The following is a 24974-nucleotide window of genomic DNA, read 5'->3' on the forward strand; positions in this document are numbered from 1 at the left end:
TGTTTATAGTAGTCTTGGCAACAGCCCTCTCAGAGCTCCCTAGCAGAAGTGCTTATTTCCTCCTCTGACTCAGTGTTTGAAGGGCTACACTGTGGTCTTAGTACAAATCTGATTGCATTTTGGAGAAATCAGAGAGCTTTTTTGGGGGGGGGGGGGATGGGGGGAAGGGAGGGTGGAATTCATCACAAGAAACAAACTGTCAACAGTTAAAAGACAAGTGTGATCAGCTTGTGATTACTCTCAAGGGGCAATTCTTGTGATTTGATACTTCCTAAAGGCCTTTTGAAAAAAGGGTCTTGTGGATCCCGGCTGAATCCAGTCTCTGTTAAACGGATTTCCTGTACTTTTTTTTTGAAAACTTGTTGGATAAAGTTGCTGATCATTAAATATAAATATCTAAATATCTTGTTTTACATCTCAGAAGTGGCTGTATTTTCTTCGAGAAGATTCCAGAACTATGTTTTTTTAAACTGGGTATATACCTATCACAGACTGAAAAATATTAAATATTAATTTTCTGGGAAATTAGCCATAAGATTTTTGAAACAAAAGGTGATCCTATTGATGACTGCCCTATTTCTAAGGCTCTCCTGTATTGCAGCAGTTGCCAGCCGGTGGTCCGTGAGGTCTGAAAGGTTGGCGACCACTGCTCTATTACATAGTAGGGTTTGGGCATCATCTTTGTACATGTTTTATAAAGACACAGACAGGTTTTCTGTTTGCTCTGGCAATGTTTATTTGAAGGGAAAGTCTTTGGGAATTGTTTAATTTGATGGGTGTTTGACATGACACAGTGACGTAATCAGAAGAGTCAGCATTCCCTTATCCCCTTCTGTTTTTATCTTTATAGTTGGCTCTCAGCTCTTGAAAGTACAAAATGGCTCCATCACCTGTCTGTGCTTTTGAAGTCGGCACTTTTGGTAGTGCATGCTGTGGATCGTGATCAGCGACCAGTGCTAGTGCACTGCTCAGATGGCTGGGACCGCACCCCCCAGATTGTGGCATTGGCTAAGCTCTTGCTGGACCCTTATTACCGAACCATAGAGGTGGGTGCATCCAAGGAGTAGGACTTGGTACTTCAGGGTGAGTGGGGGGCACATTAGAGGGTTTTATGATCAGTTTTGGTTGTGTGGATAGGTCTAATGAAAGTGAAATTTTCTTGTTTTAAGTCATTGCTCTTTTACCTTGAGCTAAATTGTGGTGGTGCCTACCAGTTCTTGCCTCTTAAATTGCGCAGATTTAGATAATAAAGTATTGAGAATATAGCATATTTTCCTTTGTATTCTACCTACTTGGAAAAGTTTTCCCTGACCCACGAAAATGGGGCTTCTGTAGAAGGATCTTGGTATACTTATGTCATAAATATTACCACAGTATTCTGTGGAGAAAGAGCTCTCCTCTGAAATAACCTGCTGATGGCTTAAAGATGTAAGAAAAACCATAAATGTACCCTAAAATATATGTAAATCAGAGGTTAGGAAAGATTTTACAAACATTACTTTCTTTGTAGGTATAATATGAAAGGCAGAAATTAAAAAGTAAAAAAAATTTAGGGGAAAATATTGACTTTTTAAAAACTATATTTTTATTGATTTCAGAGAGGAAGGGAGAGAGATAGAAACATCAATGATGAGAATCTTTAACCAGCTGCCTTTTGCAAGCCCCTACTGGGGATCAAGCCCTCAACCTGGGAATGTGCCCTTGACCAGAATCAAACCCGGGACCCTTCAGTCTGCAGACTGACGCTCTATCCACTGAACCAAACCAGTTAGGGCAAAAATAGTAACTTTCAGCCCTGACCAGTTTGGCTCAGTGGATAGAGCATGAGCCTGTGGACTGAAGGGTCCTGGGTTCGATTCCGGTCAAGGGCATATACGTTGGTTGCGGGCACATCCCCAGTAGGGGGTGTGCAGGAGGCAGCTGATCCATGTTTCTTTCTCATGGATGTTTCTAACTCTCCCTCTCCCTTCCTCTCTGTAAAAAAATCAATAAATATATTTAAAAAAATAGTGACTTTCATATAGTGAGTGAAAGAGGCTAAAAATATACATTAACGCAAGAAAGGCTTAGTACCCTTTTGATGATTATGGAACGAAGTTGAGGGAATGGGGAGTTGGCTTAAACCTATCTTATCAGGGATGCAGCCTTCGGCCTCGAGGCTGGATCCAGGGCTGCTTCTGATGGGCTTAGTCGGGGGCTGCTGAAGGGTTCAAGCTGGTGATACCAGGCCCAGGACTGTCACAGCCTGGACAGACAAGCACAGATGGTCTTTCTTGTGTGCTTCCCTGCAGGGTTTCCAGGTCCTCGTGGAGATGGAGTGGCTGGATTTTGGTCACAAGTTTGCTGATCGGTGTGGTCATGGGGAGAACTCTGATGATCTCAACGAGCGCTGCCCAGTGTTTCTGCAGTGGCTGGACTGTGTGCATCAGCTTCAGAGGCAATTTCCTTGCTCTTTTGAGTTCAATGAAGCATTCCTTGTGAGTTTGGGCATGTGGTTCTTCATTTTGGGGACCTTCTAAATTCGTGGGGTATCAATACAAATGGTAGTGGGCCATTTTCACTTGAATCTGTGTATCCTTTTTAGAATTTAAGAGGGGTCATCCTTTCTCCCATTTACAAAATTAAAACAACAGTAAAAAACAAGTGTTTATTCCTTGAATCTAGGTGTACTAGGTTTGTATAGTCTTGGAGTTGGTTTAAAGTGTAGTGGCTCTCATACACTTTTCTTAGTCCTACAGCCCCCTCTAGCTATTTCATTTCCTCACGTAGAGCTCAAGTCTTCTACATTTACTATCTCAAAATCTTATTTTTCCATTTTCTCTTAAACCTACTCCAATCAGGTGTTCATCCCACTAATTTATCAGGGCCATTCTTACTAAGGTGCGTAGTGACCTTCATGTTACTAATCTAGTGATAAGCTCTAAGTCTTCATCTTTTAAAAAATACTTAATTCCCATTTATTTAAAATTCCATCAGTCTGTGTACATTCATCTCTTTTTTTAAATTGAGGAGTAATTGATGTGTAACATAATTAGTTTCAGTAAACAACATAATGATTTGATAGTTGTGTATATTGTGAAATGAGCACCACAATAATTCTAGTTGACATCCATCACCATACAGTTATTTTTTTGTAACAAGAACTTTTCAACTTTTAAATATGCAATTCAGTATTAATTAATTATAGTCACCACGCTGTATATTACATCTCCATAACTTATTTCATAACTGGAAGTTTATACCATTTGACTGTCTTCATCTTTGATCCATTAATATTTGGCAGTTCAATCACTTTCTTGAAACACTTAGAAGAAATGACTTCCAGCATGCACTGTATCTTAGTTCTCCTCTACCTCACTAGCCGGTCCTTTCGGCTTCCTTTGCCAGTTGCTCTTTATCTGCCCAGTTCTGAGTTTTGGAATGCCCCAGGCCCAGCCTGTAGGCTGCTTCTCTATCTGTATTTCCTCTCTTTCTTTTACATTCCAAATTTAGTCTGTCAGCAGATTCTGCAGCTCTGCTTTCAAAATACACCTAAAACCTGATTTACTGCTGTCTGCACTGTTTTCACACTCGTCTAAACCATCACCTCCTGCCCCAATTTAAGAGAGTTAACCCAGCAGCCAAAGGGATCCTTCTAAAGCATAATACAGACCATGTTACTCCTCTGCTGAAAAACCTCCAACTTCCCATTGTACAGAGTAAAGGTCCTTAATGATGGCCTGCAGGTCTCCCTCAGAGGTTATCTGTGTAGCTTCATTTCCTGCCATTCTTCTTATGCAGTGTCCTTTAGTCATTCTGGCCTCCGTCTGTTCCTCAGAAATCACAAGCATACACTCACCTTAAGACCATTGTGCTTGCTGTCACCTCTGCTGAGCATTTCCCTTCCAGATACCCACATGACCTCTCTTCATTCTGTCAAGTCTTGGGCCAGGGAGGCTGTCCCACCCTGCCCTGCCCCTCTTACTCTACCTTATTATTGTCCATACCACTGGTCATTCCTCTTTCCCAACTAGAATAAGCTCTGTCAGGGTAGGAGACCTACTTGATTTTTTTTAAAATTGATTTTTTACAGAGAGGAAGGGAGAGAGATAGAGTTAGAAACATCGATCAGCTGCTTCCCGCACATCTCCCACTGGGGATGCCCCCGCAACCCTGGTACATGCCCTTGACCGGAATCAAACCTGGGACCTTTCAGTCCGCAGGCTGACGCTCTATCCACTGAGCCAAACCAGTTTCGGCCCTACTTGATTAATCTATATAATAAAAGCCTAATATCCTAAGTGTCCAGTTGTCCAGTCGGCTGTTCAACCAATCAAAGCGTAATATGCTAATGATATGCTAAGGCTGCTCAAGCGCTCGCTATGACGTGCACTGACCACCAGGGAGCAGATGCTCCAACTGGTAGGTTAGCTTGCTGCTGGGGTCCGGCCGATCGGGACTGAGACAGACAGGCCAGACATACCCTGGAGCCCTCCCATGTTACCTTCCAAGCTGGCCAACTTCCCGCATCCTTCCCTGGCTCCAATCGTGCACTGGTGGGGTCCCTTGGCCTGGTCTGTGCCCTCTTGCAATCCAGGACCCCTTGGGGAATGTTGGAGAGCCAGTTTCGGCCCAATCCTGCAGGCCAGGCCAAGGGACCCCACTAGTGCACAAATTCGTGCACCAGGCCTCTAGTTGATGTATATCAGTCCTATAGAAACGTCTGGAGTATGTGAGATGCTCAGGAACCACTTGTTGAATGAAAAGCCATTTAGAAGTGTGCTCCCAGTTCAGACTTGGGTTGCACACTAACCTGCTCCTGTATGCAGTTTATATGCTCTGTCACTCTTGAGAGTGACTTTTTTAAAAAAAATATATTTTATTGATTTTTTACAGAGAAGAAGGGAGAGGGATAGAGAGTTAGAAACATCAATGAGAGAAATCAATCAGCTGCCTCCTGCACACCCCTTACAGGGGATGTGCCCGCAACCAAGGTACATGCCCTTGACTGGAATCGAACCTGGGACCCTTCAGTCCACAGGCCGACGCTCTATCCATTGAGCCAAACCGGTTCAGCTTGAGAGTGACTTTAACTTAGGACCTCAGAGACTGTCGGGGAGGCAAGAGGAGTGGGTATGCCAATTATCCGTCTTTGCTCTTTTGATTTAGGAGTCATGGTGGTTGGGGCTGGCACTCTGAAATTGGTGCTGTTAGGAGGTGGCTATTGCGTGGTTTTACTTGCTTCTCCCATTCTTACCGAGTGTGAACGGAAGTGCTCTCAAGGATGTCTGGGAAGAACTTTCCCCAGAGAATATGTACCTTATTGCTTGATTTTGCCTCATTGGACTCCCATAGGTGAAACTGGTGCAACATACCTATTCCTGCCTCTTTGGAACATTCCTGTGCAACAACGCCAAGGAGAGAGGGGAAAAGCATACTCAGGAACGGACATGCTCTGTGTGGTCGCTGCTTCGGGCAGGCAACAAGGCTTTCAAAAACCTACTGTATTCCTCTCAGTCAGAAGCCGTATGTATCCTTCAGTCTCTCCTCTCTGATCAGCAGAAGGAATTTATTGGTGGGGACATTTAAGAACCTTTTTTGAGTAGTAACTTTTCTCAAAGGCATCTCTGCGGTCTCTGGATGGGTTGGTTCATGTTCTTCCTATCACTTTGTCCTGAGAGAAAGACCTGTTTTCTAGTGATGCTCTGACCTGCTTCTGACATTTTATTCAGGGTGGTCTGATTTCATATACATCTCTGCCACTGTAAACATGAATCTTTCCTGGCACCTCCGCCAGAGCTAACTTACTCCTAGCATGTTCTGTCCAATGAGTGGCAGAAGCACTGGAGTTGTCCCTGGGTGCCCCTGGTAGCTCAGAAGGAGCTGCCACCTGTCCCCCAGCACCCTTAGTGTCATCCGGTGGTGATAGCCACAGCAGCGTCTGTTCCAGAGAGCAGAAACTGTATGACGTTAGCATGCGTGTCTTTATTTCTGTGCTTACATGGAGAACTGGCAGGCCCTCTAAGACTTTGTTCCTCAAAGGAACACCTTCTGTTAAGCAGAGAAAAGGAGGCACTCACATCAGTGTGCTGATATACGGTAGTGTCTTTTGTCAGAATGCATCTTAAATTCTAAAGAAGTTAAAAGGAGGCTAGTCAGAGGTTTTACTGCTTTGCTGGACTATTATTGTGCTTTTCACCACATTTAAGTAGAGAGGAAAGATGTGACATAACTGCTTCTCTCCTTTACTGTGCCTGTTGGGGAAGTAACAATACAGGAAGAAATTTCCCTCCTTTTCACATGATTAATTAAAATGATCCTATAAAATAGTCAATGTCTTCTGAAGCCAAGTTTTTGTACCAGAGAACGGTCACCATGTAGTGAAATGACTCGCTTATGTAGAAAAAGCAACAAATTAAGCTGCTGAGTCAGTCAGTCAGTAAAGGTGACCTGAGAAATGGATTTTTAAAAAAACACTTCAAGTGTTCATGCTTACAGGAGCCTCTCAGGTGAAAAATGTTGCCAAAACTCTAATCTTATATAGGCCCTCTAGGGACATAGACTTGTATCCACTGATGCTAACTTCCTTTGGAGATTTGCCAAAAACTGCTGTTGTTCAAGCATGGTGCTTGTTCTTGACCTTTATTTCTAGACATCTCTAAAGGACTTGTTAAAACCTGCGTCCTCTACTCTCTCTTCAGGTGCTGTACCCCGTGTGCCATGTGCGTAACCTGATGCTGTGGAGTGCAGTGTACCTGCCCTGCCCATCCCCGTCCACCCCTGTGGATGACAGCTGTGCACCATACCCAGCCCCTGGCAGCAGCCCTGATGATCCACTCCTGAGCCGGTGAGCCCAGAGTTGATGCCAAGGCCTGAAGTCTTGTGTGGTGTATTCCTGTTAGGATACCCAGGGTTGGTCAGAGATCCTGACATTGGCTGGCTCCACACGTTTTCTTAGATCTCTGAAGTTCCCTCAGGAAAGGTATAGGGTTAGGGCCACTAGCTGTATTTAAGAGCCTCACTGGGCCCTGCCACTACATCACTCTGCTGCAGGCACTGAGCAGTTCTTAGTGATGTTGTTGTGACCCTCTGGCCTGAGTTTCAGCCACTGAATTAACTCTTTTGAATTCAGACTGATAAATATATTTAAAATGAGAGATATTAGGAAATTAGCAGCACTCACTTTCCTTTGCCAGTAGTTGAGAAACAGTATCATAAAGGACGACTTTTTTTTCTTTCTTTTTTTTAATATGGAACGCTTCACGAATTTGCCTGTCATCCTTACGCAGGGGCCATGCTCATCTCTGTATCGTTCCAATTTTAGTACATGTGCTGCCGAAGCGAGCACAAGGACGACTTCTTAAAGTAGCATTTGTCAGCTTCTTTGTGTATTTTGGGGTAGAGGGTGTGCAGGAGGAAGTCTGCAGACTTACAGAAGGCTTGGTCCTGGAGCTTTGCCTTTCTAGCAGTCTGAGCCTCACTTCAGAGAGGCCAGAGCTCCTTGAGTAGTTATAATGGACCCAATTGTGAAATGACAACCTGTTAAAATCTGTTGTTTCCTACTTTCCATCTGAGCAGCCTCAGAGTCTCATTTCCCCCACATCCTTTGTTTTAGGCTACCAAAGACTAGATCATTTGACAATCTGACCACAGCCTGCGACAACACGGTGCCTCTAGCCAGCCGGCGCAGTAGCGACCCAAGCCTGAATGAGAAGTGGCAGGAGCACCAGCACAGGCGCTCCCTGGAGTTAAGCAGCCTGGCTGGTCCTGGAGAGGAGCCGCTTGATCCCGACAGCCTGGGCAAGCCAACCAAAGTGCTGGGAGGCGCAGAACTATCTGTTGCAGCTGGAGTGGCCGAGGGGCAGATGGAGAACATTTTGCAAGAGGCCACCAAAGAGGAGAGTGGGGCAGAGGAGACTGTCCAGAGGGGGGGCGTCCTGATGCAGGAGGTCACAGAGGAGGCTCTCTTAGAAAAGGAAAGCAGGGCGCAGGCCCCTGAGGACTCAGGCATTGTCCTTCCTCAAGCACCACCGCTGGATCCTGCTGTTCTGAGGAGCCCTCCAGGCATCGGTCTTCCTGATGAGCAGGGCGGGCACAGTGTTCTTCCCAGCACTCTCCAGGAGCCCCCCATGGGAGAGGGGGTACTGGAGGTCCCTGTAGAACAGCCTCAAATAGGAGATATCGCAGAGGAGAGGGAGGAGGCAATGACTACAATCCCAGTTGATGAAAAAATTGGTTATGGTACCTCAGAGTCAAGTTCTCCGCTGCTCTCGCAAGTCCCATTTGAGGGCAGAGGACCAAACATAGACAGCTCTTTGGACATGTTAATGGAAGATAAAGTGAAGTCAGAAAGTGGGCCTCCTCATAGACCTTTCCTGGTAAACAGTGGCAGGCTCAGTGGCAAGGACGTGCTTCCTCAAGCTGTAGAACCCAGGCCTCCAGAGAAGAGCCTGGCCGAGAGGCCCCAAGTGGGATCTGTGGTGCAGAGGACTTCCCCTGGCAGCACCCACAGCCCAGCACGTTCTCCTTGTGCCTTGCCTGTAGCTGAATGTAAAGAGGGACTTGTGTGCAACGGTGTCCCAGAGACTGAAAATAAGGCCTCCGAGCAGCACCCAGGGCTTAGCACCCTCCAGGAGTACCCCACCCCCAACGGGCATTGCGCCAATGGGGAGGCTGGTAGGAGCAAGGACTCACTGAGCTGCCAGCTCTCTGCTATAAGCGGCAGCTCTGCCCACTTACACTCGAGGAACTTGCACCACAAGTGGCTACATAGCCAGACAGGGAGGCCACCTGCAACGGGCAGCCCTGACCAGCCGTCTCGCAGCCACCTGGACGACGACGGCATGCCCGTGTACACGGACACCATCCAGCAGCGCCTGCGTCAGATCGAATCCGGCCACCAGCAGGAAGTGGAGACCTTGAAGAAACAAGTCCAGGAGCTGAGGAGTCGCCTGGAGAGCCAGTACCTGACCAGCTCCCTGCGCTTCAACGGGGATTTCGGGGACGAGGTGGTGAGTACCCCGCGCTTCACAGCCGCCTGGGAGGCAGGGCGCACGGAGGCTGCACACCCTTTGTGACGGGTGCCTGGTGACTGTACAGATTTCTCAAATTGGAAAGGCAGCCATGCGAGTGGCAGTCTGCCTCTTTCTTTTCTGCCTGGCTTACTTTCCACGGGGTCCTAGTGAGCAGTGAGAATAAGGGAGAGAGCGAGCACTCATACATGGTCAGTCAAGACTCTTTGGAGGGAGGATCATAGTTAAGGGCATAAACTCCTGGGCAGAATGACATTTGTAGGGTAATGTCAACTATTCCTATTAAACGGTAGTGCTTGTCCTATCCTGGTAGCACCACCCACCCACCTACCCACCCCACCTGGCTGTACCGGCGCAGGTTTAGTTCTTTTTTAACATATATCTACTCTGGCAGGTGATGGCAGTAGAAATGGAGAAGTGATTGATTTCTAGCGCTGTGAAGTTAGCAGTGACGGGGCCTGGTAACGAAGTGGGGGTACCTGAGGGGAGATTATCAAGGAGGCTCTCTTCCTGGGTGTGCTAATGTTCAAGTACTCGGTGTTGATGGACAAGTGTGAACCTGGCTCTGAGGCAGTCAGCGTACATTAAAGGCGGGCTCATCAATGACTTTCAATTAAAGCTGATTTCTCAGTTTTTCCATCACACTAATGATGATTTCTCATTTTCCCAAGAGTCCTTCAGAGAAAGGAGGACAGGCCCAAACCACTCAGTTTCAGCACACAGATGTAAGTGGCAGGGTTGGATTGACAGGCCCACTGGAGCAGCTGACACTGAGTTCCCACTCCATCCTGGTCACTTCTGCCCCAATCACTTCCTGGAACCCAAGGCCCAGAATCACTGCACACAGCCTTCGACCTGTGTCTCTCTCTTCCAGCTGAGCTCAACCCTGTCTCTGCACCTGCTCAACCCAGTTCTCGATGGCTGATGTTCTGTACCTAGATTCGGCAGCCCTAACACCAAGGCCCACCCAAGTCCCCAGTGGTCCCTCCTCTTTTCCAAGCCCTTTCTTCTTCTTCAGGAAGGAGACCAGGTTCATTCTCTTCAGCTGTGTTTGTTTGCCAACAGACTTCAATCCCCGACTCGGAAAGCAATCTGGATCAGAACTCTTTGTCTCGCTGCAGCACAGAGATTTTCTCTGAAGCCAGCTGGGAGCAGGTGGATAAACAGGACACGGAGGTACAGGCTCAGCCCCTGTTCTGAGTGCCATCCATGCAACTGTTTCGCAGTTCTTCTCCACCCCCATCCCTAACCCCTTCCCCTGGGCAAGGAATCACCTCATAGCACTCTTAGCCTTGAGCCTCTGTGAATCTCCGCGTCTGTGAATCCCCATGGATCCCATGGAGCCTAGAATTACTGAGCCAGGGAGACTCAGTGAGCTGGCCCTCTCTCCTCATTGCCTGTATGAACTGGAGCTTTCCCAGCTCTCATAGTGACCCAATTGCTGCTGCCTGCCATTTTATCTCAGGGGAGTTTGGAGTCCCCTCCAGGAAAATGATTTGGACGCCTTTCTTGTACTGCTGACTTCAGACCTGCTGGTCTGGTGCCCCCAGAGACAGTACGGTCTTTGTGACTCTTGCTGCCCCCAGCATGGCTCTGCTGGCAACAGCTGGATGGCCCATTTCCTGTTACTAATCTGGCCCCATCTGTTTTACAGATGACGCGTTGGCTCCCTGACCACCTGGCTGCCCACTGCTATGCGTGTGACAGCGCCTTCTGGCTCGCCAGCAGGAAACACCACTGCAGGTGCCACTTGGGGGTGTGGTGGGCCAGGGTGTGGGGTTGAGATTTGGTCCATGGAGCCTGTAGATGAGAGATGCAGGCATCTGGCTGGCTGTGTTCTGTCTTAAGACAGGCCCCCTGGTCCATAGGACTTCTAACTCATACTTTGTGCCTCTGAAATTGGTGTTTGCAGAACTGCATTTGGTGTCTTTCTTCCAGTTCAGAATGATCACGACTGAATTTTGAAATGTGCAAATTATGCCCCTTTTTGTTTTGCTTCCTGGATTGGTGGAACAATAGCCACCTCTCAAATCACCATTTCTTATTCCTCAAATAAAACTGCTTCCCATTCAGCATGGCTGCTATGAGCACAATAGTTTTCCAGTTGTGGGCAGGGAACTTCATTTTTCCTACTTCTTATCCTATTTCCTGACCCCAAACTTGATTTCCTTTTGCTAGTGGTGAGCAAAAGTAGCTGGGGATAGTAGCTGGTCAGCGGAGGACAGTCTAGTCCTTTAGGCTGACTTCTTCCTTCCTTCTTGGTTGGGTAGTGACTTGCTACTGATGCTTTGCCCCACCTGGGGTGATGACTAGAGAATGGTCAGTGTTCTTGGTATAGGAAGTTTATATGAATTGTGGTATAGCTTACACACGTGAGTGATCCCAGACAAAAAATGGAGTCACCTCTTTGTCTAGAAATGATACTTCTAGGACTATATATCTCCCTACCCTGCACCCCAAGCCCAAATGTCTTTGGTTGGCTTCTCCTCTGAGCTCTTTCTCCCCTCCTTGCAGGGACACTGACCGTGTTGATCAAACGTGGTGAGCATTTGCAACAACCTGTCTGTGATGTCTGCATATCTACAATAACTTCACACTAACGCGCCATTTCCCCCTCTCTGCACTCATTGGGATGTAACCTGGGGCTGGGAGCACAGGCAGGCAGGTGGGCTTCCGGGAACCAAACCAGCCAGCTGAGCAGACCATTAGGGCCGAGTCAGGCTGCAGCCCTGCACTCCCCTCCCGACTGCGCAGGTCAACTCCGCCATCTTGCTTGTGACAAGAAGCGGTGCTTCAGCAGGTCTTGTGGGATAACCTGTTGGATTTTTAGACTTTTTTGAGGGTGGCCAATCATTCTCTGAGATGCCAGAATAATGCTAATGACTTCTAAGTCAAACAGCATCACTGCTCTTTTTTTTTTTTTTTTAAAGAGACCAGAAATGAACAGAGGTTGTCTTTCCAGAGAATTGTTTTAACATGGAAGACTTTAAGGGAAGACTCCACATAGGGTTTGTCAGGATCCCCTGAAGTCAGATTGAAAAGCTTAACTGATCAAATTTATGTCAGGCTTTTGAGCTGAACTCTAGCAGGTGTGTTCAATAAATGTAAATATTCAGAAACAGATTGAGGTAATATTTCTGTGTAACCACAGGTTCTTGCTGACATGCTTTTCAGAACAGAGTTGTGAAGTACTTACTGTATTCTAGAAAAAGTTTTGTGTGTTTTAGTTTTCTGTCCTTCCATTACCCTGTGTCCTAGACTTTTCCTTTTGTGGTTTTTGTCCTGAAAAGATATTCAGTATTCTCTCCTCTGTGTCTAGCTGGTCCTTAAACCAGTACTGGGTTTGCATTCTAAGGAACGTAAATGAAAAAACAGTGAGTGATGTTGGCTAAGAATTTCCCTTTGCTGCTTTCCCTAAATCTTTGGCGAGCTGTGTTAAGCTCCTTGGAATCTCCTGTTCTTCGCTTATTGGGATTGGTTTGTCCTGTAAGGCCCATCAAAAGTGGGTTTGTAAGGTGGGCAGAAACACATCCTCTGCCAGTTCCTTTCCTGTTAGCTGTGAAAAGGTGTCTTGTTTGGGTGTGCAGAGGTGGGCTTTCAAGTGGAGGAGAGGGGAGGCATGAGGCCTGGGTACAAGTCAGGCCTTCAGGCAGAGTGGATAGTCCCCGGAGTTGCATGGGGGCAGGGAGGGAGCCATAATTGACTGATACCTATCTACTAAGGGCATGTGTGTTCATCTGTGTTCTTGTCATTTCACCCTGAGCATGTGTCTGTCACTGGTTGCTTGTCTCTGGCTTTGCATGCTGGGCGCAGAGCAGTCCTAGACGGCAGCAATCTATTCTCCAGGTTGCTGTTGCTGCCTGGGAGCCTCTGGGGCAGTGGTCCTTTGGGCAAGGCTCCTCACTCCCCAGTGGGCAGGGTATTTTCTCTCATCTGCAGGGCTTATGGGAGTTCCACTGGCCTCTGGCCTCTCTGTGATCACACGCTACATAGAGGCTGTTGCCCAGGTGGGTGTGGCCACTGGATTTTTCTGGGCCAGGACGTACCCATAGAGTTAGCAGCTGCTTCTGCCCTGGGCTCATTTGCTTTCACAGATCTCTCATGAGCAGCATCCTCCTGTCGACCTCATAACCTTGAGCCATAGTGATGAGGCTGTGACTGATAGGTAGGGATCCCCTCTCTGCTTGGCTTTTTCTTGGCTAGACAAATGCAAGTTCACTCTTAGAGGAGTCTCCAGCACATTTGAATTGCACACAACTAAGCCCTGTCTTCTGAAGTTGGTTCCCCCACCCATATCTGCTACCAAAACTAATTTTGTTTTGTTTCTTCTCCTCACCTCAAGGAATTGTGGGAATGTATTCTGCTCCAGTTGTTGTAATCAGAAGGTTCCAGTTCCCAGCCAGCAGCTCTTTGAACCCAGTCGAGTATGCAAGTCTTGCTATAGCAGCCTACATCCCACGAGCTCCAGCATTGACCTTGAACTGGATAAGCCCATTGCTGCCACTTCAAACTGAAGCTACGTGACCTGGGGCAGGCAGAGGCCAAGCTGCTGTTCCTCTGACAGGCCCATGCAGCCTGGCAGACCGAGAGGCCCGTGCACTTTGGAATGGGGGCTTGGAACCACCTGTGCAGAGTGACAGAAATTTGGGATGTACCACTGGATTGTAGATTGATTTTTCTTTCCTGTTTTTTTTTTTTTTAATCTCCCCTTTCCATGCTCCCCTGGTTGTCTTGAGGGAAAAAAAAAAGGAAAAAAAAATGTAATGGAATACCAGAGATTGCCAGGCCCCAGGTAGCTGTAGAGCCGCCTGTTAGGCGATGCTGAGTGCTGGCTTGGTTTCTCAGGATGGAAGGAGGCTGGTCAGAGTCGGGAGTGGAGGCCTGAGATAATGTACGGGGAAGAGCCAGTGCTAACATGTGTGACCTTCCTCATGCCACAGCAGAGCTGGCTGGAAGCATCTTCCCCTAAGAGCGTTACCCTGGGTGCCCTCTCCCTCCTGCAAGGGACCAGTCCCACCTATAGACAGATGAGATTGGCTTTCGGGGGAAGGAAGGTGTATGTTGTTCTGAGGCAAGTGAGAGGGGAGGGGCTGGAGATGGGTGGTCAGCATGCTCTCCCCATGGGATTGTGTTTAACTTGATCTATGGCTCCCTTCGCCAGGCTGTGTCGTGCTTCCCATGCTTCCCACTCTCAGGCATAAACGTGCAGACTGGCCAGAGTGCTGTTGCTGTGGCCAAGGCCAAAGCCTGCCCTGAGCCCAGGCACCTGGTCCCCCAAACAATCTCGTCCTTGGCTAGCACATGGAAATCCAGACTCAGGGTTCCCAAAATCCCCCACTCCCAAAACAAATAAATCATGGACCTCCCCCTTAAGGGGTAGAATCAGCCTTTTAGAGTTCAAGCCTCTGGAAATGGGGCGGGTCCCATACAATCAGCCTTCCTCCTCCTGCCCTGCTCCTGTGCTGCTGGCAGCAGTGAGGGCCCACTAGGTGACTCTGCAGTCCTTAGAGAAGTGACACAGCCCGTAAGCAATTCAGGGCACCTCCCCTCAGTAAGCTTTGATGTGGTCCCAAAAGAGCCTTAAATCAAGAATATTTGTGGTGGAGGTGGGTATGGGGAAGGGGTGGAGAGTTTAGGTTTGTGCATTGTAATCTTGGTTGGCATCCATGTTTTGTGCCTGCCCTCCCTTTCGTGGGTAGGGCCATGCTTGGGTCTGCTAAAGCTGCTAAGTGGCGGATAGGGAGAAGTCAGTCTAACTGATATTGTGCATTTCTTAGTGACAGGTGCCAAGAGGTTATGATACGGGTTTCTTGGGTCTGATGTACAGTGTGAATAAATGCTTGCAGCTCTTAGCCCTTTTTTGATCAATGAAGCACTTTTTTAATATTTTCCTTTGTATGTAAAGGAGGAGCCGTAACTCTCCGTAGCTGTACATATAACCCCTTTTTCCTAAAGAGGAGTCAGTCAGTGCTCCTATATTTTTCATTTTTTGTCAAAGCAAGAAGTAAATACTTTAGAACTGTTAAATATATAAATAAAGTGAATAAAGTTTAGTGTTCCGCATGGTAGCGTTTGCTAACACGTTCCGATTTTTTCCTTCTGGTTTATCCCCTCTTTATCCCTTTTCCATCTTACGTAGAAACAGTTTGAAGTGCTGCTGGGAACCTGGACTTTGGCAAAGGAAAACTAGATTTCTTTTCAACTCTGGACCTTGGCAAGGAACTGTACCATGACGCCCAAGCACTGAAACACATTTCCATGGTGGTTTTGCCCCTAACATTAGCTTCCAAAGCTAAAAAAGCAGCAGTCAGGCTCCGTAACAAGCAAGTGGTTCTTCCTCATCTGAAGAACTGAGCATCAATAGTAATTAAAACTACCGCTGGCCTCCAAGCTCCTTTTTTTTTGCTGCTGCTGCTCTGATTTCAGGGCACCCCTACCCAGTGGAGTGAAAGATGTTGGGGGGGGGGGGGGATGGCTAGCTGGTTCGTTCTGTGATTACAGCATCAGCCCGGGAACTGAAGGGTCACAGGTTCAATTCCAGTCAAAGGTATGTACTTTGGTTGCAGGCTGGATCCCTGCCCCAGTTGGGAAGCAACCAATCCACGTGTCTCTGTCTCTCCCCTTCCCTTCCACTCTCTAAAAATCAGTAGGGGGGGAAAATCTAGTGAGGACTAACAAAACAAAAAAAGATAGTGCTTTTGTCTGTTCTTGAATGAGAGACTTTAGACAGAAACTGAATGGGATGTGATTGGATTATGTGCCTAACTAGGGATCTCTTTGCTCCCTCCACAGAGGGGAACCTGTTTCTTAGGTATGCAACCAGCCAGCGAGGCCATAGCTTCTAATCACATCTTGGCTAGCTCTTCCTCCTCACAGAGAGGGGATTGTCTTTCCCCGTGTGTCACTGTTACGCAGTTCGTCCCTCGGGAAGGCTGGTGTGGAGTGGTGCTCAGCTCTGGGGTCCCCAGCCCACTATCTCCATGCTGTGCTGGTTGGGCTTTGTTGAAAAGGGACCTGCTTGGAAGGCCTTAACTCTGAGGCAGGCTTTCCAGGGTCAATTTCTGGATAAATGTTCTCTCCGCCTAGAACACAAGCACTTAAAAGCAGTTCAGCTGGTTCTAGTGTGAAAGCTGCAAGTGCCTTCCACCCACGTTTGAGAATTAGCCTGTCTTCTGGGAGGAGAAGCTGCTGTCTCAGCTGCCTTCAGTCCAGCACGGAGCCCACCAGTCTGTGTTCAGACCAATTTATAAAGTATCTGTCTCATAGCCAAGGTGTGTCTACACACAGCCCCTACTGTTTCTGAGGTCTAATGGCTTAATCCTCAGTGAGTTCAAACACCAGCAGAACCTAGCAAGGCTGTTGATGCCACAGGTGGAGAGCTGCAGAGACCTGCACAGCGTGGGTTGAAGGCAAGGACTTGCCCCGTGAAGATGGCTGTATGTGCAGAATGGTTCAAGGACAAGGCCAGCTTTCTTCAGGCCGTCATCATGTGGAGGAATTTGGTCTGAAGGAATGGGGTAGTACCAGCAACTCGGCTGCTCTGAGTTTTCCTATCCCGGTACTCATTCAGTATTTCCCTTCTTTCTATACTTTGGCCTCCTTATCCCAGTCCCCAAAATGATAAGGCTGCCTTAATCCACTGGTTTTTCTAATGAGAATGTATAGAAAATTATTTCTTCAGTAATTTTGCTAATATGCTCTCTGTTCATTCTTATGTTAACAAAGAATATTCTAAGAATTAAAAAGGTACTGTGGCAGATTTAAAGGAGAATGAACAAAGTGGAAGTTATTTAGGATTTGTTAAGTAATTTCTAGCTATCAAAGAATATCAAGTGGGAATTAAGATTACAGGCAATTAATTGTCCTTGATATACTTGGCTGCTGCACATTGAGAGTAGGAGATCCGTGCCTGCTGAAGTTGTTAACCCTAGCCCTGACCTCTATTGACCCTTTAAGAATGAAAACTGATTTAAAGGTGCTTTCTCAGGATTTCATTATCTGGCTTGAGTGACCTGTCCCCAGCTGCACCACCCAATTGCATCAGCGGAGATAGGGCTAGTAGCAGGGTGGGTTAAAAAAAGGGCCTGGCTCTAATAACCAGAGGTTGCAGGGCCCTGACTCTCCATCTGAACTTTGCATAAAACAGCAGGAGTCCCAGCTGCTTAGTTACATTTTCTAAGAACATGTGTTCTAAGCTGAGTTACTGACAAGATTTCTGGAGGCAGGAGTAGGAGGCAGCCCTCCTAAGCCTCTCCAACATGAGCCGCGCTGTCCGCTGTCCGGAGCACATAACCAGCACCGACCCTTTGTTCCCCTCCTGTGTGTAGAGTTCATTCCATGCAGATACCAGCTGCCAACCCCAGTCAAACAGGCTCTTTCTAGGCTCGGACAGAGGCAGGAAAGGTATGGGAGGGGGAAAGGGCACCCTCTAAAATGGGAATTAAAAGTTTTAAATGCTGCTCTTGTATTTTATTTATCACGTAGTCTTTTGATTCATACCTGAGTTCTTAGTTAACGTTCTTATAGTGCTCATAACAGTTGCATTTCAGTTGTATTTTCAGTGACACTTGTTTTATATTGGCATTTAAAATTGGCCTTTAACTGCCTCCCAATTGATTTATAAAAGAAAACAAACATGTAACCAAGGGGACTTGGATGCTGTTACGAAATAGTGTTGCTTCTGACAGTAAGTGCCTGCCTATTGTAATAGCACTGATTCTGCTGTAGCCTCAGTGACCATTTAAAACTAAATAAATGTGTCATTTTCACCCACAGACAGTTGTTTAGCCCCTGGGTTCAGGTTCTCTAGTCAATGCTGTGACCAGTGTGTGGGGTATGAGGGATCCATCAGCTCAGCCCCTTAGTCTGTCTGGGAGATAGATGGCCTGGTGGGAAGGGACAGCAGGGGGTCTGGAGTACTGACTTAGAGGTGAAGGGCCTTAGATTAGTGTTATGTTTTTCCTGCTGTTCTGTCAGGCCTCATGGGGAGGGAGCCCCCAGGCCCATTGAGTATTAGGCTTCCAGGTGAAATCTGACTTGAAGAAAGGTTTTGGTGTTCAGAATCACTGATTTAGTCCAACCTCCTGGTTTCTGTTGAAACTGAGGCTTAGGGCACAGCAAAGACTCATCCGGGGTTACCAATGAATAAGTAGCAAAGTTTGAATTAAAAATTCTTTCCTGACCCCTCCCCCTCAGTGTTCTTGTGCTTCTAGAAGACAGCCTTAGATAAATAGTTACTTTAACCTGGTCCTCTTTGAGTTAGCCAAGCCAGAAATCTTGGAAAAGAGCTTAGTTGCTACTAAAATCAAAGGTTTTGATATAATCCAGTGTTTTGGGTTTTCCTTTTAACCTTTCAAATACATAAAACATATTACTAGCATGAACTGTCTAAGTTCAAGTCAAAACACTGTCCTAAATCAGTGAGGTTGCAAGGGGGGCATTTTTGACTAGTGCAAATGGGTAGCTGTGAACTATATTAGCACCCAATGTATTTCTGAATTTGTATGATATGGAGAAAAATCTTGACTGTATATAGAAAATCAGTTGCAAATGGTAATAGTCACAGCTTGCCTGCAATCTCTGGTTATTATTGCCAAGACTGAAGTAGACGCTTGATAAAAACGGGTTAATAGAATATCCAACACCTGCTTTCAGTCTTTACCCTTCACATATCAAGTAAGAATCATCCAATGGTTATAATCACTAAAACTATTTTATGGTGAAAGCCACTAGCATGGGGTTGCAGCGCGGCTGGTGATCACAGCACTGAACCAGAGCCCTCTAGATCAACGACCCTGAGAAGCCCACATAAGCACAGCAACGAAGGCCTTACTGTGAGGTCTCAGGCAGCTTAAGTGAATGCCCGTTCTGCACCTGCATGTGCACATTAAAGATGATTTTTAATATTTAAAATTACATTTGAAGCAAATGTCTGCAGAGAACCCCTAAAGCACTGCCTCAAAACACACTAGTTTGGTGGAAGGAACCTGTTTCTCTCTGTCTCTCCCTATCCTTTCCACACTCTCTAAAAATCCATGGAAAGATATCCTCAGGTGAGTATTAACAACAACAAAAAGCTATTAAATGTCTAGGGAAAAACCAACAACAAGGAAAAAAATTGGCCCTACGTTACGCCTAGTCTTAGGAGAAAAAAAACACTAACCATTAAAAGCGTTGATAAATTGGTTTTCCTAAAAATTAGAGATCATCAAAAAAACACTTTCAGGAAAAGACAAGCCACAGATGCAAAACACATTTAGCATAAAGAACTTATATCCAGAATATATAATCAACTCTTATAATTTCTTAAGATAAAACAGCCCAATTTAAAAGTGAATGAAAGATTGAACATACACTTGACTAAAGATGTAAAAATGGCAAATAAGCATTAGAACAGATGCTCAGCATTATTAATCACTAACAAATACAAACGAAAACGAGTTACTGCAGATACCCTGTAAATGGCTAAAACGAGAAAAGACTGGCACTACTAAGTAGTGATGAGGATGCGTAACAACTGGACACTCATACTTGCTGGTGCAAATAAAAAATGGCAAAGCCATTTGGAAAAATCTAGGCAATTTCTTAAAAACATTCTTACCGATGTGACACAGGATCTGCTTTTAGGATCTGTTTACCCAAAAGAAACAAACACATGTTCACACAAACACCTGAATCTGAATATTCATAGCACTTAATTCATAACAGCCCCAAACTGGAAACAACCGAAATGTCCAATGAGAAACTAACAAACCACCACCACCCAATGTCCAATGATTGGTGAATGGATAAATCATAGTACATCCATACAATGAAATATTACTGGGCAATAAAAAGGAACAAACTACATGAATCAACATGGATGAATTGCAAAAGCACTCTGATATGTTAAAAAAAAAAGGCAGGAACAAAAGAATGCATAACATTTCACTTACATGACATCCGGAAAGGGCACAATTATAGGGATGAAAAAAAGATCAGCGGTTGCCAGTGACTTAGAATGGAGAGAGGATAAGATGTAGAATGATGTGTTGGGTGAAGTAAATTGGAAACAAGAATGAAAATATTATCTCCTATATCCATGATTTCTACCACTTAGATTTAGAAGGATGAAGAGGAAGAGACCTATGCCAAGGTGTAGCCCAAGGCATGACTTCTGAGTTTTTCTGCTTTCCTATGACTTAGCAAATAAAAGGCATTCATTAAATGCTTGTGGAAATGAACTTATGCTTGGTCCTGAGGGACATGTGGCCTAATTAAAACTGTGGGCATGTAGCTAGCTCAACATGAATGATCCCCAAGACCACCTTCAGTGCCAATAATTCAGCAGAAGCACTCGTGTAAGATGTGGAAAAACTGTTACACTCATGGTTGTGGATTATTACAATGAAAGGATACAGATGGGAGTCAACAAAGGAAAGCCATATAGGACAAAGTCCAGGAGGAAGAGGCGGCTTCAGCTGTCCTCAGACCTCTCAGACATACAGAACACTCCACCAAACCGCGCAGAACAGACCATCTCAAAAGCATATGGAACATTCTCCAGGACAGATTACAAAACAAGTCTTAAGAAATGTAAGAAGTTGAAATCATACCAAGTACATTTTCTGATCACATGGATAAAACTAGAAAGCCATAGCAAAAGGAAAACTGGAAAGTTCACAAATACGTGGAAATTAAACAACACACTTGAACAATCAATGCGTCAAAGAAGAAATCTCAAGGGAAATTGAGAAATATCTTGAGACAAAAACAAGAAAGGCTAAGAATCTGGTAAATGATTCCAAGGATGATCAAGTCTAGTAAAAATAGTATAAGATTTGTTTCCAACACAGGTGTTTCTAGTCCAACTCTTTCCTAGAACTTTATGCTATCAGTCACTTCTTACACTATATCTGCAGTTACTCTTGGCTACAAGATTCTTCCGTTTACCAATATGGGTGTCTTTCCTCCAATGTAATCATCCTTGCATTTGGGGGAGGGGGGGAATATTACTGGTTAGCGTGAAGACAACAATTAAACCATATTTAGAAAGAAAAAACAGTACAGTTTAAATCAGAAAGGGGACTGCTCAGTTGGGATGTTTCTACAGTAATCAAGGTAAGAAGTAACCAGGACCTGAGATAGAGTGGTGGCATGAGAATGAGAGGAGGAAATAATGCCAGAAAAGTTATGTAAGTAAAACTACTAAATCTCAGCAAATGATTGCATGTGGGACAAAGGGAAAAGGAAGAATAAAAGAGAATGGGTTCACCCTAGCTGGGGGCTCAATTAGTTGGAACACATCCCAATACACCAAAGGTTACAGGTTCAATCCCTGTCAGGTCACAGGAATGGGTAAAAAACAAATCTCTCTTTTACCTCCCTCTCCCTTCCTCTGTTTAAAATCAATTCCAAAAAAATTAAAAAGAGAATGGTTTTCAAGCAGACTTCTATAGCCACCCATAACAAATAATACAGGCCCTAGCCAGTTTTGCTTAGTGGGTAGAGCATTGGCCTGTGGACTGAAGGGTCCCAGGTTCAATTCTAGTCAAGGGCATATGCCCAGATTTCCGGTTCCATCCCCAGTAGGGGGCGTGCAGGAGGCAGCTGAGCAATGATTCTCTCTCATCGTTGATGTTTCTCTCTCTCCCTTCCTCTCTGAAATCAATAAAAAATATATTTAAAAGAACACAATACAGATTTTTTAAAATGTTTATTGAGAAAGGGAGAGGGAGAGAGAGCTAGAAACATCAATGATGAGAGAGAAACATCCTACTGGGGATTGAGCCTGCAACCCTGGCATGTGCCCTGACCAGGAATAGATGCTCAACCACTGAGCCAAACCGGCTGTGCCAAATATACAGATTTTATAAAATTTGTTCAGGAAAGTCACTAAGCAAATAAATAGCAACAACAAGCTCTGAAAAGGCAGGGGATCTGATTTCCAGAATCACCACACTATATTTTAAATGTCAAGTTTTCAATAAAAATTACAAGATATGCAAAGAAACAAGTATCACACACACATACACACTCACAGTCAAGAGAAATTACTAGACAAAAACTTTAAGCTCAATATGTTCAAATAAGTAAAGGAAACCAAGGACTAAAGATGAAAGAAAAATATGAGAATAATGGTTTCAAATAATGATAAATGGAAAAATAATATGACCAACAGAAAAAGGAAATTGGAGTGCATTTTTTCAAAAATCAACTCCACTGTGCATAATGTGAATATATCCCAGTTAATCGCTTTGAAACTATTTGGATTCTTCCAATAACATATGTGCATTTACTCAACTGTGTTGATTAAACATGTCCTAAGTCTAGGCAGGTTATTGATAAAGTCACACTTCGGATTCTCTCATTGCCTCTTACATCATACAGTGGTTCTCAACCTTGGCTGCACATTAGAATCACCTGGGGATCTTTTTTAAAATCCTGATTTCTGGGCCTCATCCTCCGGAAATTCTGTTTCTTTGTTATGGGGTGGGGCCACAACATTAGTAACAAAGAAACAGAATTTCCAGAGGATGCAGCCCAGAAATCAGGATTTTAAAAAGATTCCCAGGTGATTCTAATGTGCAGCCAAGGTTGAGAACCACTACTCTAATACTTCTTTCAGTTCTGTGCACTGTGGCTCAGGTTAAGAGAGGCCCTGGCACATTGAGAATGTGGCTTTCATAGAAGCCTGGCTTTCTGCGATAGTTCTTTTAGGTGCAAATTATAATAAACCTCATGCAGTTCTTTCTCCCTTCTATTCTTAAAGCTATGTAGGTAATTTTCCTGTGATTTCTTACTTTCCAGTTGTTTAACCTTTATCTATCTAGGAAGAAAGTGGTTTTTGTTTGTTTGGTTAATGAGAAGAAAAAGGCAGCCTATTTAATTCAAATCATGTGAAGATCATTAGTACTCTGAATCTTAAATTGGGGACCTTCCCATCAGAGGTCATTAGTACTCACACATTTATCATTAAGTTAGTATTAACCAGGGGTGGGGAACCTTTTTTCTGCCAAGGGCCATTTGGAAATTTATAACATCATTCATGGGCCATACAAAATTATTAAGTTAAAAATTAGCCTGCTATATTTGATCGAACATTTAATTAATTCACCCGTAATGCGTTGGTAGGACCAGACCAAATGATTTCACGGGCCTTGTATGGCCCACAGGCCAGACATTCCCACCTCTGTTTATACTATAAACTAAGGATGAAACAAAACCCCTCTTGTGACTGCAGTACAAGTTCTAAACCATTTTTTGGTAACTGACATTTTCCAAGTATCAAATGTGTATAAAGTACAAGGCCTCAAAATATGGGCTGTTAGTAGTGGAGTAATTTTTGAGCAATCATCTCAGATTTCTGTGCAGATGTACCAAGTAGCAATCATGAAAAAAAGTCAGTTTAAAATCTATTTCATCTGAAACCTTTTCTATTAAATGATAAACATTAAGAGAAATAACATCAGTTTATATGTCACCAAAACCTCATAATCAGCAAAAAGAGAGAACCAAGTAGTCAAATAGAGCATTGCTATAATGTTTGAGAACGAAATCATGTCCTTGACATCATTTCTTAGTCGGGGCACTCATGCAGGCCTGTCACTTATATCCGCTGTCATTTCTTGTTCCAACTCATTAAACCCTAGGCTTTCCCAGAAACACACAACCCACATGGAGATTCTTCTGCCAGTCATAAAGAGCAATCTGAAGGATGCAAACATTGATATGCAACTCCTGAGTGGGCATGAGGTCCGTAATAAATTGCCACCTACGCATGGAGTTATATTTTGTAGGTTGACAGTGAGCAGGCAGGAACAGTAGGAGCTCAGATTTAGACCTTACAGTCAGGGCTTATATCATATTGATGGACTTCTCTTTGGCTGCCAAAGAATGGATCAAATTCAGAAGCTAAAGCCAAGCTGGCATTCCTTTATCTTTTCCTTTCTCTAAAAAAAATACCCTAAATAAGTTAGGCAGTATAGCAGTTTACACACAGAGGCTTGATTCAACACTTAGTTATCTAAATCATTTTGCCTCTCTTTCCTTCTCAGTAGTACTGAAAATTTTAGGACTCCAGAGTCACACTCATAAATACATTTATAAACATTACTGACACCCCCCCTAAAAAAAGACACCTGGCTACTGCATGCCCCATGGAGATCAGGATAAAATACCCTAATGCAGATATAAGGAGGTTTGAAATAATACAGCTGGCATAAGAGAGCCACATTTGACTTAACCTTAGTGAGGAAGAAGTCAAAGATGAAAGGGGGTTCTCTCTTTTTAGATCTCCTATTAACCATGACTGAGGCACTTGGAATTGCAAAGGCAACACGTAGCTTTCAGAAGCATGTTGCTTCCAGAGGTAAAAAGGATCTTACACCTTTTCTTTCCTAGTTTTAAAGTGGCGGGCAAATGTCATTCGTTTTAGGTAGTCTAACCACTGCCCAAGAATGAGCAAAGGAAATTGTATGCATATGCTGTCCTCTTAAAATGCCAGCTCCTTCGTGAAGCTGTCCTGATTCCCTAATCAGAATGCATAGCTTCCTCTCTCCACTCTATCATACAATTTATATCGCCATTAATATTTGCAAACTACTTTCTATGTGAGTAATGTGTTTACAATGTTTCCCTCTCTTATTAAACTGTGAACTTCCACAGCTCGGGGACCGATCATTATCTCTCTGGTCCTCACCGTGCCAAGCAGAATAAATGCTCGATGAATGAATAAATACGGTGGTGTCAGCTTTATGATGATTGGAAGTGACGATGATTTTAAGAGTTCTAATAAAAGCTGAATGCAAACAGGATAAAGCAACCACGCTTTCTACTTAGCTGCTCCCTCCACCCTAATCTCCTTTCTCTGTATTTGGTATCACTGCATACATTGGAGAGAGAGATGCATCTAGACATGTCCTCCTGGGAATACATTTATCTTCAATATGTCTATTTTGATAACCCTCAAGTAAACCATCTTTT

The 24974-nt window shown here is 44.8% G+C and overlaps 1 protein-coding gene and 1 long non-coding RNA gene across 6 annotated transcripts in view; one reads left to right on the plus strand and one right to left on the minus strand.

Moving 5' to 3' along the window:
• Positions 1 to 13432, minus strand: part of LOC102773053 — a 14848-nt gene extending 1416 nt beyond the window's left edge. Inside the window, exons 1-2 of the long non-coding RNA XR_435591.2 lie at positions 13348 to 13432; positions 13058 to 13210 (exon numbers count right to left, since the gene is read on the minus strand). This is a non-coding gene — a long non-coding RNA (uncharacterized LOC102773053). The remainder of the gene's footprint in view (positions 1 to 13057; positions 13211 to 13347) is intronic.
• MTMR3 (myotubularin related protein 3) overlaps positions 1 to 13749 on the plus strand; it is a 79535-nt gene extending 65786 nt beyond the window's left edge. The window contains exons 17-26 of one of the 5 annotated variants that reach the window (XM_015562886.1): positions 851 to 1046; positions 2292 to 2477; positions 5335 to 5505; positions 6681 to 6826; positions 7595 to 8990; positions 9683 to 9736; positions 10077 to 10187; positions 10666 to 10754; positions 11526 to 11552; positions 13354 to 13749. In XM_015562886.1, the coding sequence (XP_015418372.1) occupies positions 851 to 1046; positions 2292 to 2477; positions 5335 to 5505; positions 6681 to 6826; positions 7595 to 8990; positions 9683 to 9736; positions 10077 to 10187; positions 10666 to 10754; positions 11526 to 11552; positions 13354 to 13525 (2548 nt within the window). In that variant the 3' untranslated portion in view covers positions 13526 to 13749. The remainder of the gene's footprint in view (positions 1 to 850; positions 1047 to 2291; positions 2478 to 5334; positions 5506 to 6680; positions 6827 to 7594; positions 8991 to 9682; positions 9737 to 10076; positions 10188 to 10665; positions 10755 to 11525; positions 11553 to 13353) is intronic. The other 4 variants (XM_006762072.2, XM_006762073.2, XM_006762074.2 and 1 more) reach the window with 4 other exon arrangements.
• The last annotated feature ends 11225 nt before the right edge of the window (positions 13750 to 24974 follow it).

The sequence above is a fragment of the Myotis davidii genome, unplaced genomic scaffold, assembly GCF_000327345.1.
Source record: "Myotis davidii unplaced genomic scaffold, ASM32734v1 scaffold478, whole genome shotgun sequence".
NCBI classification, from domain to species: Eukaryota; Metazoa; Chordata; class Mammalia; order Chiroptera; family Vespertilionidae; genus Myotis; species Myotis davidii.